Below are 12,695 nucleotides of genomic sequence, written 5' to 3'. Positions count from 1 at the left end.
TAAGCATTGTTTTATTTGAAAGTCAGAGGAAAACAGAGAGACAGAGAATCTCCCACCCACTGAATCACTTTCCAATGCTCCTGAGCCCGAGTCTGGGCCAGGATGAAATGAGCAACCAGCAGCATCATTCAGAACTTGTATATGACTACAGGGCCCCAGACACTTGGGCCATGTTTTGCTGCTTTTCCCAGGCACACTAGAAGGGATTTGGAGCAGAAGTAGAGTATCTGACTCTCCAGCAATTGCTCATATCGGCCGCTGGAATTGCAAACAATGGCTTAACCCAGTATGCCACGATGCTCGGTCCTAAAAAGAAATTTTAAATGCTGATTTTTCTTGACCTATTTTTCTACTGGATTGCCTGTATTTTAATTTCAAAATATTATGTTTGTCGGGAAATTGCTTTTCGAATTTGTAGAATGTGACATCATATGTATATATTTTACCTGAGTGATCAAGTTGGTTTTGAGAATGTTTTGGCAGACAGAAATTCTTATATATTTTATTTCATGATTTTTGAATTTTTCCAAAATTAATGAGAACTGTTAAAAAAAACTTCTATAAAACTTAATTTGGATATGTATAGACACATATGAATCTTTCATTTCTCAAAACATTGGTTTTAAATTATACTTAATTCATTTTTCTTTAAATATACTTCATATTTTGAAAACCATGCTCTTTCAGCATATGTGGAATAATAAAGGTAAACCATTTATTTTTAAAAACACCATTTGAACGTTTAGGAATCTTATAAGTGGACACTGTAAAACAAAGGCACTGAATGTTGGTGATAGGGAAAGACTGATGGGATTACAACGATGCTCGGGAAGGACCAGGATGCTTAAATGACCTGCTGCCCAGAGCTCTTCTCTGTGGGTTGAACACAGAGTGACACACTCAGCCTTCCTCACTGCCTCTCCAGCTAAGATGTACGATGAGATGCCTTGGGAAGACAGCTCAACAAGAAATATAGGATCTACATTTCTGCTGTCTATGGTTTTGATGGAAAATTCTTTTTTTTTTTTTTATGATTGATTTTTACTAGAAAGGCAGCTTTACAGAGAATGAGGGCTGAGATAATCTGAAGCCAGGAGCCAGGAACTTCTGTGTCTTCCACAAGGGTGCAGGGTTCCAAGGCTTTGAGCCATCCTCGGCTGCTTTCTCATGCCACAAGCAGGGAGCTGGATGGGAAGTGGAATAGCTGGGACATGAACTGCAGCCATATGGGATCCCGGCATGTGTAAAGTGAGGATTTAGCCACGGAGACAGTCCATCAGGGCCTCTATGGAAAATCCTAGGAACCCTGCACTGTATTTACCTTCTGGGTGGCTGGAGGAAAAGCTGACAACTACATTTGCCATAGTGTACCAAATCTCCCCTTAGTGCCTCATAGAAGTCATCCTGCCACGTAATCCATGTCCTTGAGATGAAGAAAGGGAGGGCACATGAGTGACACCGACACCCTGAAACTTGGTAACAGTACATATCCTTCCATGTACACATGATCCTATGTACTACTTGTGGAAGGTTAAGATCACAATTGTAAAGTAAATTCGAAGTATGTTGTCACAAACATTTTTCAAACAAAGAAAAAAAGGAGGATAGAGGGCCCAGCATGGTAGTCCAGCAGTTAAAATCCTAGCCATTAATGTGCCGGGATCCCATATTGGTGCTAGTTCATGTCTCGGTGGCCCCACTTCCCATACAGTTCTCTGCTTGTAGCCTGGGAAAGCAATTGAGGACAGCCCAAAGCCTTGGTACCCTGTACCTGTGTGGGAGATCCAGAAGAGGTTCCAGGCTCCTGGCTTGGGATCAGTACAGCTTCGGCTGTTGCGGCCACTTGGAGAGTGAATCAGCAGATAGAAGATCTTTTCTGTCTCTGGTCCTCTCTGCATATCTGAATTTCCAATAAAAATAAATATATCTTTAAAAAAAAGGATGGTACAAGTGAGGCAAGAAGCAAGAAAGGGATGGTGAAAATTATCAGTATGTCCTTAATATGTTATGTATGAAATACATATTTCATATACATATATATACATATATATATATATACATATATATTTCAGCAGCCTTGCCCAAATAGCCCACACCAATTCTGATACGTATCGTTGGGTGCTTCAGCCTAGCCCTGTCTGTCCTATACTCAGACCCAGCTCCCATAATGATTCAGTAGGTGTTGAGACCTACCTAGCCCAGCCTGTCCTACCCCCATTCTGGCTGTTGTGAGCACCAGAAGGTGCTGAAGTATATCCCATTCTGGCATGCCCCAGAACCAGTTTGCACCCATGCCTAGGGATACTGTACCCATGTCCAGCACATTTTCCCACACCCTTTCCTGCTCTTGTCCTCACCAGTGGGGACCTCAGCTGAGCCAGTGTGTACGTTTAGCTCTGCGACAAGGTCTACTCTTAGTCACAGACCTTGCACATGGCAGTGGCTTCTCTGATCCAGCTTGGCAATCTCATCACCCATCTTGGACTTTACCAACAAATACTGCATTGGCCCAGAATGGGAGCCCCTGCAGCCTCCTATTGGGTTTGCCCCCATCCAATTCTTACATGTGCTTGTAGATACTGCAGCACAGTCAGGCATGGCTGGTCTCACTTCATGGATTATTGGGGTTTGGAACAGTCCAGGCTGATCCAAGCTGATCCAGGCTGTAGTACCCACAAGTACACCCAAGAATTGACTGTGGGATGTGCCTGATAACAACATCCACCAGCACAGACAAAAGCTAAGACAGAGGGGGCAGATTGTATTGGGTGAGGGCCTAGCACCTGTTGGCATGTGCAATATCTGGGTCTGGGAGTGGATCTGATAAGGGAACTTAGGGAACTTCCCTGGTGGACTATCGTTCTCACTGGTGAGCATGTGAGTAAGACCTGGGTGTTGGTAAGGCCAAGCAGGCTGTTTTACTTGTTGTGATGTGTGTGGATTTGCTCTAGAGGGGCAAAACAGGCAGGGCTGGGTCAAACCATAATACACTGACAGGCACGGGAACCAGTATGGGGTGTGGAACATGCCAGGTAGGTTAGATTATCACATACACTGGTTTTCATGAAAGCCAGAGAAGTGGACATGCTGGGCAAGGTGAGGCTGCAGCACCCACCAGTGAGAGTTGGGATTGGAGACTGGCCAGTTCAAGCCTGATTTGGTACATTAATACTCACAGCCCTTGAGTAAACCAGCTGGTTTTGCAATCCCTTGGGGATAAATCCATGATCCCTTATAGAATCTGCTTCCAGACTCAGTTCTCTCATGACCTATTTAGTGTCATGGCCAAGCCCAACATGGCTCACATTCTGTGTCTATACTCACTTGCAGGTACTATAGTCAAGCCCTGCTAGGCATATTCCCCACACATGGCTTCCATGTGCAGTAGCAGGCAATGGTTGATAACAATATGTCCACCTCAGTTGTCTGATGTGGGTGGATATACTGGTTTGTTCCTGGAAAGACCTCCAGTTTCTCTCCTTTAAAACACTTGGTTTTAGCCTTCTCATTTACTTTCAAGTGCAGTGGCCTGATTAATGGAAGTCACTGAGAAGTAACTCAACTGTCACATTGTTCCATACCAGTCCTTGCTCCCACCCATCCGCAGACCTGCTTGCCTTTGCAATAGACAGCTCTTTATGCCTGCAAGCATGCAGAAATCTAAGCAAGGTCCGATGGCAGTGTGCCATGCCAAACTTGGGCCCTGCCTGCCTACATACCCAGGGTCCACACACATTTATGCATGTGTCTGCAAACCCTCTCTGCTGGTGCACCAGTGTCTGCCCTCAACAATCTTGAAAAAAATGAAAAAAAAAAAAAAAACAGAATAGGCAATTATGCTGAGACACTGGTAGATTCAACATAAATTTGGCATTAACCAGACCTGATGCCTGCCAGCTATTTTCTCCCAGTAGTTGCCTAGGACAAAAGCAACCTAAGCAGTTGCCTACAGATGGAGCTTTCTCAACATCTACTAACATGGATGGAGAAGAGATTCCAACAATATTTACCAATGATACTACATAATATTGTTAATCCCTGCCCATTTCAGCCTAATCTGGACAATCTTTTCTCCAGAATTCTTCATGGACTGGCTGGGAGCCAGTGAACTTTGTGGTGGGTGCCAGTCAAGGACAGAAGTGGAGGGAAGGGTGTACCTCCTTAAACCTGAGACAGGATCTATCTGTTAGACCTGGGACAGTGTGTATCTCTTAGACCTGGACAGTGTGTATCACCTTAAACCCAGGACAGGGTGTTTCTCTTAGACCTGGGATAGGGTGTATCTCTTTAATCCTGGGACAGGGTGTATCTCATAGACCTAAGATGAAGTTGGTGATATTCTGGTTCTCTGAGGAAGGTCTGCTCTGTAAAGCCTGCTCCATGAAGCTTGGTTCTGCCTACTTGTTTTCCTGAGCTCTTAGGATGACCATACTGGGCCTCAAGGAAAGCTATTTTATTGGCCCGAATTTCTTTTAGTCATTGTGACCAGAAGAGATTGTCATACTCAGGGATACTTTGGGCACAGAGCCTTCCTCCTTACCTCAGAAAGGCGTAAGAATGACTCTTCACCTTCCAATAGTTTACTTCTGATAGACAAGAGAAAAGACATAGTTGTCCAACACTCACGTAATGCCACAGATCCAACAATCCTTACAACATGGCACAAATTCTAAAGGTACAAAATGAGGAGGAAGCAAAGAAAAAATGGTCCATTAATGGCCGTTTTTGGCTAGATGGAGGAAGCCTGATTTGTGCTACTAGACATGTGGCTTCTCTTGATGTGGAAGAGTAAGGGGAGTCAGAATTATCAAAATGACCATTAGGAGTATTTTAAAGTATTAAAAGAGTGCTTGGAACATCCTGTGTGTCATTCACATGTCTGTCAAACAAAATAATTACAGAAAATGACAGACAACTCTCAAGTGTGTGATTAAAATACCAGAAGGACCATGTAGAAATACAAAAAAAAAAAAAAAGACAGTTTACACTTTAAACATGCAGTGTGCCTGCTGCACCAGAAAACCAAATTAGTAATATGGATGATCAGTTGGAAGAAATATCTTTCAACAGAAGACAGCAATTTTTAAGAAGAATTCACAATATTCAAGTGATCTGAAAAAGGAATTCAGAAGATATGAAAAAGGACAAAGTTAATCTAATAAAGGGAAAAAGATGGAAATAATGTAAAGAATCTTCCCTGAGTTGAAAGAAGGTTAGAGTTTGCATGTTCAAACTGCTCATGGAGGAGCAGGCCTTGAGTGATTGGTTAAGATATTTCTGTTGCCTCCATATCCCATTTCAAGTACCTATGTTCAAATCCCAGCTCTGCTTCCACTTCCAGCTAGACCTGCACTGAATTCGGATGTCCAAACCTCAGCCTTGCCCAGCCCGACCTGATGTGGATTTTTGAGGTGTGAAACAAAAGCTGCCTTCATATATGTCTTAGTGTCTTCCTATTCTTCCTTAATGATGCCTGTCAAATATGTGCATATATGCATTCATATATATGTATACATTATTGCAAACTCTATCCTGGTGAAATCCTGTTGCTTCTAGCCTATAAATGTCTGAACTGCTAAAACCACATGTAGCTTTCAACTGGCTTTGCACAAGGAGAGGCACTGGTGGCAAGCTGGAGGGGGAGGCAGAGGACAAGAGATAACAGGACATGTCTCCACCTTCCTCCCTGCCTCAGGTCACATCTTTGGTAACAGTCACAGCTCCCCTATAACCGTAAATCCTACCAGACACACTTCTGCCAGATGACCCTGACACCTGGGTGCCCGTGAGCATCACTTTTTTTCTTCTGACACTTGAACTTATGTGTAGTAGGAATTACCTGCTATTGCTAGTCTCCAGATTTCCCTCACTATCTACTGTTTGGTGTCAGTTCTTCCATTATTTGCACAAATCATTTCCTGCAGTATCATACTTTTTCAATTGTATTTGTTCCCATTTTGGGAGCTCTTTAGACACTGTATTTTATATAAAGCTCCCCTAAGATAAACTTTATAATATTATCTCAGAGATGGGTACTTGGTGCTATGTTGAAGACTCTGAATGGCCCAGGTCTCCTGTTGGAATGTCTGGTTAGTCTCAGCTCTGCTTTAAAGTTCAGGTTCTTGGTAATGCATACCTTGGACACAGCAGGTGAAGTCTCAAGGGGATGGGTGCATGCTTCCCAGGTAGGAGATCTTTACTACATTGTGGTTTCTGAGACTGGTCAAACTACAGGTATTGCAGGCATTAGGGAAGTGAACCAGCAAATAGGAAATAACTCCCTCCCTCTCTCTCACTGTCTTTCTTTCAAATATAGTAAATAAACCTGAGAGAGAGAGAGAGAGAGAAGAGAGAGAGAGAGAGAGAGAGAGAGAGAGAGAGAGAGAGGAGACTGAGGACTGAGCAACTGGCTCATTGCCCAAATCCACATCAGCCAGGGAAGAGACAAAGCTGAAGCTGGGAGGCGGGAACTCAATGCAGGTCTCTCACAATGGGTGTCGGAGAGCCAATCACTTGAGCCATCACTGCTGCCTTCCAGAATGTTCAACGACAAGCAACTGTATCAGAAGCAGAGTACCTGGAACTCAAAACGAGTACTTCATATGAAATGCAAGAATCCAAACACGGTTCTTAATCACTATGCCAAATTCCCAGTACATGCATTCTATTTTAAGTATGCAGATCACTTCCTAATTTCTAGTTAGAATCTAACTAATAATCTTACAAAAAGAAATAAACCTAGATTAGATTTTTCATCTACAGCACAGAAAGCTATAGACATGTAAAATGTCATTTTTGGAAAATTAGAGAAAAAGTGCTGTTACGTGAATATCCTAAGCCAAGAAGGCTGCTTCTGAAATGGCTTCCAGGGATCTCTTGCTCCTGCATTCACTCTCCTGTGTGAATTCTTCTGGTGTTTTTATTGCATTTAGTGATCATGGGAAAAATGATGAATGACATTTTACGATTATATTGTTTCTCACGTTGTCATTCTGTCTGGTGCTTCTGATTGCTGTAAAAATAGCCTTAGCCCCTGCCCGTTTCAGCCTAATCTGGGCAATCTTTTCTCTAGAGTTCCTTGTGAATTGGCTGAAACACTGTGGCCTTCTTTGTGGATGCATACCAGTCAAATGACAGGAGTGGAGGACTGGGTATATTTAGATCTGGGACAGGGTGTATTTCCTTCTACCCTTCCAGGGTATATGAAGCTTGAATCTGCCAACTTGCTTTCCTGAGGTCTTAGATAACCATACTGGCCCTCAGGTGAAGACCTTGATGGAAGATGATGTCCAGGTGGACACTTTTAGCACAATATTAGGAGAAATCCTGAAGCCAATGTCTTAAGGCCATGCCGGGATTAGTATGACATCATAAATATGGGCTGCTGAAGTCATTGTCTCAGAAAAAAATGATATTCAAAATCAAAAGATTAAAATTGCAAAATGATGTGTGAGTGGTTCAATCTATTTTAAGTATGCAGGTGAATCATCAACCATTATAAATTATTACTGCAGCTTAATATTTGAAACAAAATCTCTTTGAAACTCATGGCATGTAAAAAAATAATATACCAACATTGCCACCGTTTTAGAAGACAAAATGCAAGTCTCGACAAAAATTAAGCTAAAACTGCTTCCCCGACCTTTGGTAAGATCAAGTATAAAAATCAAGCTACAGAGCAGTTGTTTGTTTTTGTTTGTTTGTTTGTGCCTACTAAGGAGCAGGACGCTTAATGCGTTAGTAAAACTTTTTTGTTTTCTTTAAATGAGTGACGGGACAATGGAGATTCAAGTCTCACTTATTTTATTTAAACTTGAGCTGAATTTCTCAATGGTGAAGAGCTAAACCACAACCAGGATCAGAATTCCCGTTAAAGAAATTGAAGGGAAATTGAAGGGAACAGCCACCACAACAGAAGGAGAAGGCAATTCTGCCCTGTGCTAAAGTTCTTCCGTAAGTACACAGTTTCTGTCACTGGAAACTATCTAAGCTCCTCAGCCCCACCAACACTTGATGCACAATACCTGCTCCCTACTCTTGCCCCAGGCACAGTCAATTCCATATAAAGAGTCTGAGATCTAAGAACATGTTGGGAAAACTGCAAATGCTTTTGGTCACGTTCTTAAAGAACCCAGGACCCAGCGACATATCCTCTGTGCGATCCACATACCTTCCACTGCTCTGCAGGCCCCACCTCTGAAGCCATTAGCTGGAGCAGCACGCTAGCAGCATCCTGCAGTGGGCCTCGGTTTCCCCATCTGTAAAACGCAGACGTGACAGTAGGAAGGACCTTGGGTTTCTAGATGAAACTTACGGTGCTCCTCATTGTACTGGATCACTCGCTGCTTGAACGGGGACTCGGAGACCCAGGTGACAAAGTCCTTCAAGTTGCATGTCGCAAGGAAAGGGCAGGCTCCGTGGCCACCACCTGGGGTCCCTTGCACAAGTTCCCCACCTCCATGAAGGGCAACAGGAGACTGAAGTGCTGTGCCATGGTGCAGCTTGACAAGCACGGTCAGGCAGGCCATGGCAGCAGCCCAATGTCGAGACGAAGGCACAGAGCTCACGTGGGGCGCGTGTAGGTACCAGGTGCATGGGCCGCAGGCGCAAGCGCCTCCTGCTGTCCAGCGGTAGGCATGTGGCAGAGTCGCGTGCGTGACCGTTAGCACAGGGTGGTCTTCTCACCGCCGCAGCCGTTAACACCTCTTGACCGCTAAAGCTTGTCTTCCAGAACAACCAGCATGTCTCGCTGCCTTTACAGTTAACTTGTCTTCTTTTCTGATCATCAGCGACAGCTGGGCACACCATATGGCAAAGTTTTGGCATCTTTAAAACAGAGTTGCTCAGAGGCAAGTGCCAAGCTCATTTGTTAAAGGCAACAAAACATACGGGTATGCCTTCAAGACAGCATCTTCAACTTCATCAATTGAAACATTATTGGATTGTATTTCCCTCGATGCTGACATGACAGTTTATATCACTAACTGTGATCTAATACAGTCTATTCATATGAAACCATTGATAGGCAACTTACAAGTTGGCCAGAGCATTAGAGAGAAAACATTTAGGGGAGATGGAGAAACTTAAAGATGATTTTATGATTCTTCACGTTCATGAAAGAAATCTGTTTCCTTTGAAATAACCTTAATACATTAGGTGGTCTTTTAAAGTCAAATAGGCATTTAATAAAGTAGATGATATTCCTAGGCTTCTAGTTTTCAGAAGCTAAAAAAAAAAAAATCTAACTATTCTCTTAGGTTCTGCATCAAAGTAACAATCCCTTCCTAGAAGTTAATAAATGGTGTATGTTATCCAGAGTATCCTATGCTAATGTTTGGATTCAAAGAATAGATCCTTTTCACAGCTCATAACAGATTAAAACCTCTTGGGTACCAGTTTTTTCACTGCTCCTATACCCATCACCATCGTTCTGTTATGTAATCAATAATTGATTGCAGTTTCTGTTTGGCAGGGTTTCTTCTTTCAACAGCTCCTTCTTTCCTTCTCTGCAAGCAACAGAATCCAGGTTGCCATGACCCTACCATGTCTCTGCTGGACAGCCTGGTTCTCAGCCATTGGAAAGCAAATGGTCAGCCAGGGTCTTCTAGTAGAGAGAATGCTAATCCCTATCCCCAAGTGTCTGACTCACATGTCTGAGTGGGTCGGAAAACTTTCATTTTGTTCAACTTTCCAAAGACTAAGCCTTGGACTGGTCCTGAACAGACCTAAAAAAGTGCTAGTCCAAAGCATGAAACTAGCCATGTCATCATCCTGCAAAACAGCTCCTGAGTGGTGCCTTGTCCATCACAATTCAAGTTCTTTAACCTGGCTCACATGGCTATCACCTCACTCTCACTCTTTTTTTTTTTTTTTCTAAGATTCATTTATTTTGATTGCAATGTCAGATTAACAGAGAGGAGGAGAGAGAAAGATCTTCCATCTGATGATTCACTCCCCAAGTGACCACAATGGCCAGTGCTGCGTCAATCTGAAGCTAGGAGCCTGGAGCTTCTCTGGGTCTCCCATGCAAGTGCAAGGAACCAAGGCTTTGGGCCATCTTCAACTGTTTTCCCAGGCCACAAGCAGGGAGCTGGATGGGAAGCAGGATTAGAACTGGTACCCACATGGAATCCTGTCGCATTCAATGTGAGGGCTTTTTTTTTTTTAAGATTTATTCATTTTATTACAGCCAGATATACACAGAAGAGGAGAGACAGAGAGGAAGATCTTCCATCTGATGATTCACTCCCCAAGTGATCCGCAACGGGCCGATGCGCGCCAATCCGAAGCCGGGAACCTGGAACCTCTTCCAGGTCTCCCACGTGGGTGCAGTGTCCCAATGCATTGGGCCATCCTCGACTGCATTCCCAGGCCACAAGCAGGGAGCTGGATGGGAAGTGGAGTTGCCGGGATTAGAACCGGCGCCCATATGGGATCCCGGGGCTTTCAAGGCGAGGACATTTAGCCACTAGGCCATGCAGCCGGGCCCCAATGTGAGGGCTTTTAACTGCTAGGCCACAGTACCAGCCCTATCACCTCACTCTTGTTTAGTGTTATTGATCACTACAACACACAATATGCTGTAATTATGTAAAAACAGGCTGTTCAGGGTCTCTCCCTCTCTCTCTCTCTCTCTCTCTCTCTCTCTCTCCCACACACACACACACATACACACACACACACATTGCTTTCTGATCTAAGCTATGCATCTTGTATAGTTTGCAAATAGTAATAACATATAGAATCTCTGTTTTTTCTGAATTCTCTAAGTCCCATTTTTTTAATTATTAGAAAATTTCTTTAAGAAACCATTACAAAAATACAGATTAGTTCTAACCACACAGTGTAGATAAACAAGCTGTAAGTCAGGCTTTTAGCGTGTTGACATCTGTTGAATTACTAAGCAAACTCTCAGATTTTGAGGTTTATCAATATTAGTTTGTAAAGACTTTTACTGTGGTGGATTTCAAAGTATCGAAGGGACACCCTGAGCCTTTTAACTGGGAAGAGATAATCTGTAGCCACACAGTTGAGTGTATTCCGACCACCAGATAGAATATTTAAAGCCTCAAAAAAATAGTTATGGATGTAGATAGAAATAAATCAATTAGATATAATATTATAAAATAACCACGAGGCAGGGGATTTATATTACATTTTCAATTGTTCACAAATCTGTTTGACCTAGAGGTTTTTTGAAATCATGGTTGTCTTAACTGTCTAGCATGAAATTCCCGCAAATTCACTCTTTGTTCCTCAGGAAGAGGACAAGCTGGCTGCAGCACACCATGGAGCTGACTGTTTTGAACACTCTAAACTCCAGAATGCAAGGCATCAAAATCCCCTTGTGTTGGCATGTCTTCATCATGTTCCACTCCAGGACCTCCCGAGAGTAGCAGAACCTTCTGGAAGGCATCTTTCTGGGCTGAGATCCCGTCCTCTGCATCCCGCCAGTGCCCAGGGCTTCACTGCCTGTAGTCTGCCCTCAGCTATTGAGCTGTTACCACCGTCCCCCAAGTCTGGCATAGGGCCTCAGTGAGCTGTGTTGAGTGTTCCTCAGCCCAACGCTCAGTGGACTGTAGGGGCAGACTATATACTTCTGTATATCCATAGTAATTAGTCTTAGCTGTCAGTTTCTAGAGCTGGGCTTTTTTGTTAAAGCCACGTCTGCAACAGAGCAGGAAACCAAACCAAACCAAACCAAACCAAACCAAAACCAAACCAAACCAAAACAAACAAAAAAAGAAACAGCTCTGTCTCTACAAATCAAACATCTGCATGGGGGGTGAGAGTTAAGGATAAGAACTTATCCTGCAAATTCCAGATTCCTGGAGATTACCCAAGCTGACTGAAGTTGTTGTTCTAGGAGGGAATAACTGGGCATGGACATAGACAGGACAGAGCAAAGGCCAAAGCAGTGAAAAGGAGACCTGCTGCTTTAACCTACTCAGAGTTTGGCTGTATCTCCTGTGTATGTCCCCACCTCACTGCCAGGGTTCTGAAGGGACCCTATCCCTATTTGACCATGAAGCACTGAGGATGGGGAGATGAGACCCAGAGGCAGTCACATTGGTACCCAACCCCTTCCTTTACCTGTTCTGTTTACAATTTATTTTTTATCTTTTGAGATCTTTTTGTTTGTTCATTTCCTGCTCTCCCTCAAGCAGCCTGGGGATGTATGTGCAGGGAGCATCAACTCAACTCACAGTCAATGTCCAAGGAGTCTGCTGCACCCTTGGACCTGAAGTGCTGCGTGTGCCTGTCCACGGTGAAGTTCACCTGCTTTCCCACCTGCTCAATCAGGACTGAGTGCCAGTGCTGGTCATCGAGGAGGCCGCCCAGGGTGGCTGAAGGTGGGCTGGTGCAGATCCTGGCCGTACTGTCATCTATGATAGGGCTAAGAAGCAGAAGACAGTTTTGAATGTGGCAGGATGAGCATCCCTAATTGGAAGTATTACAAGCAAAACGATTCAAAAATTCAAGGTTTTCAATAGAAAATGTAACATTGCAGGAGGAGAATTTCACATGAGCTGACCTCATGGCAAAGAGTTGCTTTCAAAATGCAGGCTTACCAGAAATACAATAGCAAATTATCCTTGGGGTATCGGCATAAGCTTTCTATAAAAGATGAGTGGAACTTGTTTTTGAGTTGACTTGCACCCTTATGATGTGCATGTGGGTTTAAATAAATCGGG

General features: G+C 43.5%; 1 protein-coding gene across 1 annotated transcript in view; it reads right to left on the bottom strand.

Moving 5' to 3' along the window:
* The window catches only part of LOC101533345 (contactin-associated protein-like 5), a 326,990-nt gene that overhangs the window by 260,502 nt on the left and 53,793 nt on the right, over nt 1-12,695 (bottom strand). The window contains exon 7 of the mRNA XM_058664175.1: nt 12,207-12,386. Within this exon, the coding sequence (XP_058520158.1) occupies nt 12,207-12,386 (180 nt within the window). The remainder of the gene's footprint in view (nt 1-12,206; nt 12,387-12,695) is intronic.

This window comes from Ochotona princeps, chromosome 5, assembly GCF_030435755.1.
Source record: "Ochotona princeps isolate mOchPri1 chromosome 5, mOchPri1.hap1, whole genome shotgun sequence".
NCBI classification, from domain to species: domain Eukaryota; kingdom Metazoa; phylum Chordata; class Mammalia; order Lagomorpha; family Ochotonidae; genus Ochotona; species Ochotona princeps.
This window is presented reverse-complemented; position numbering and strand designations above follow the sequence as displayed.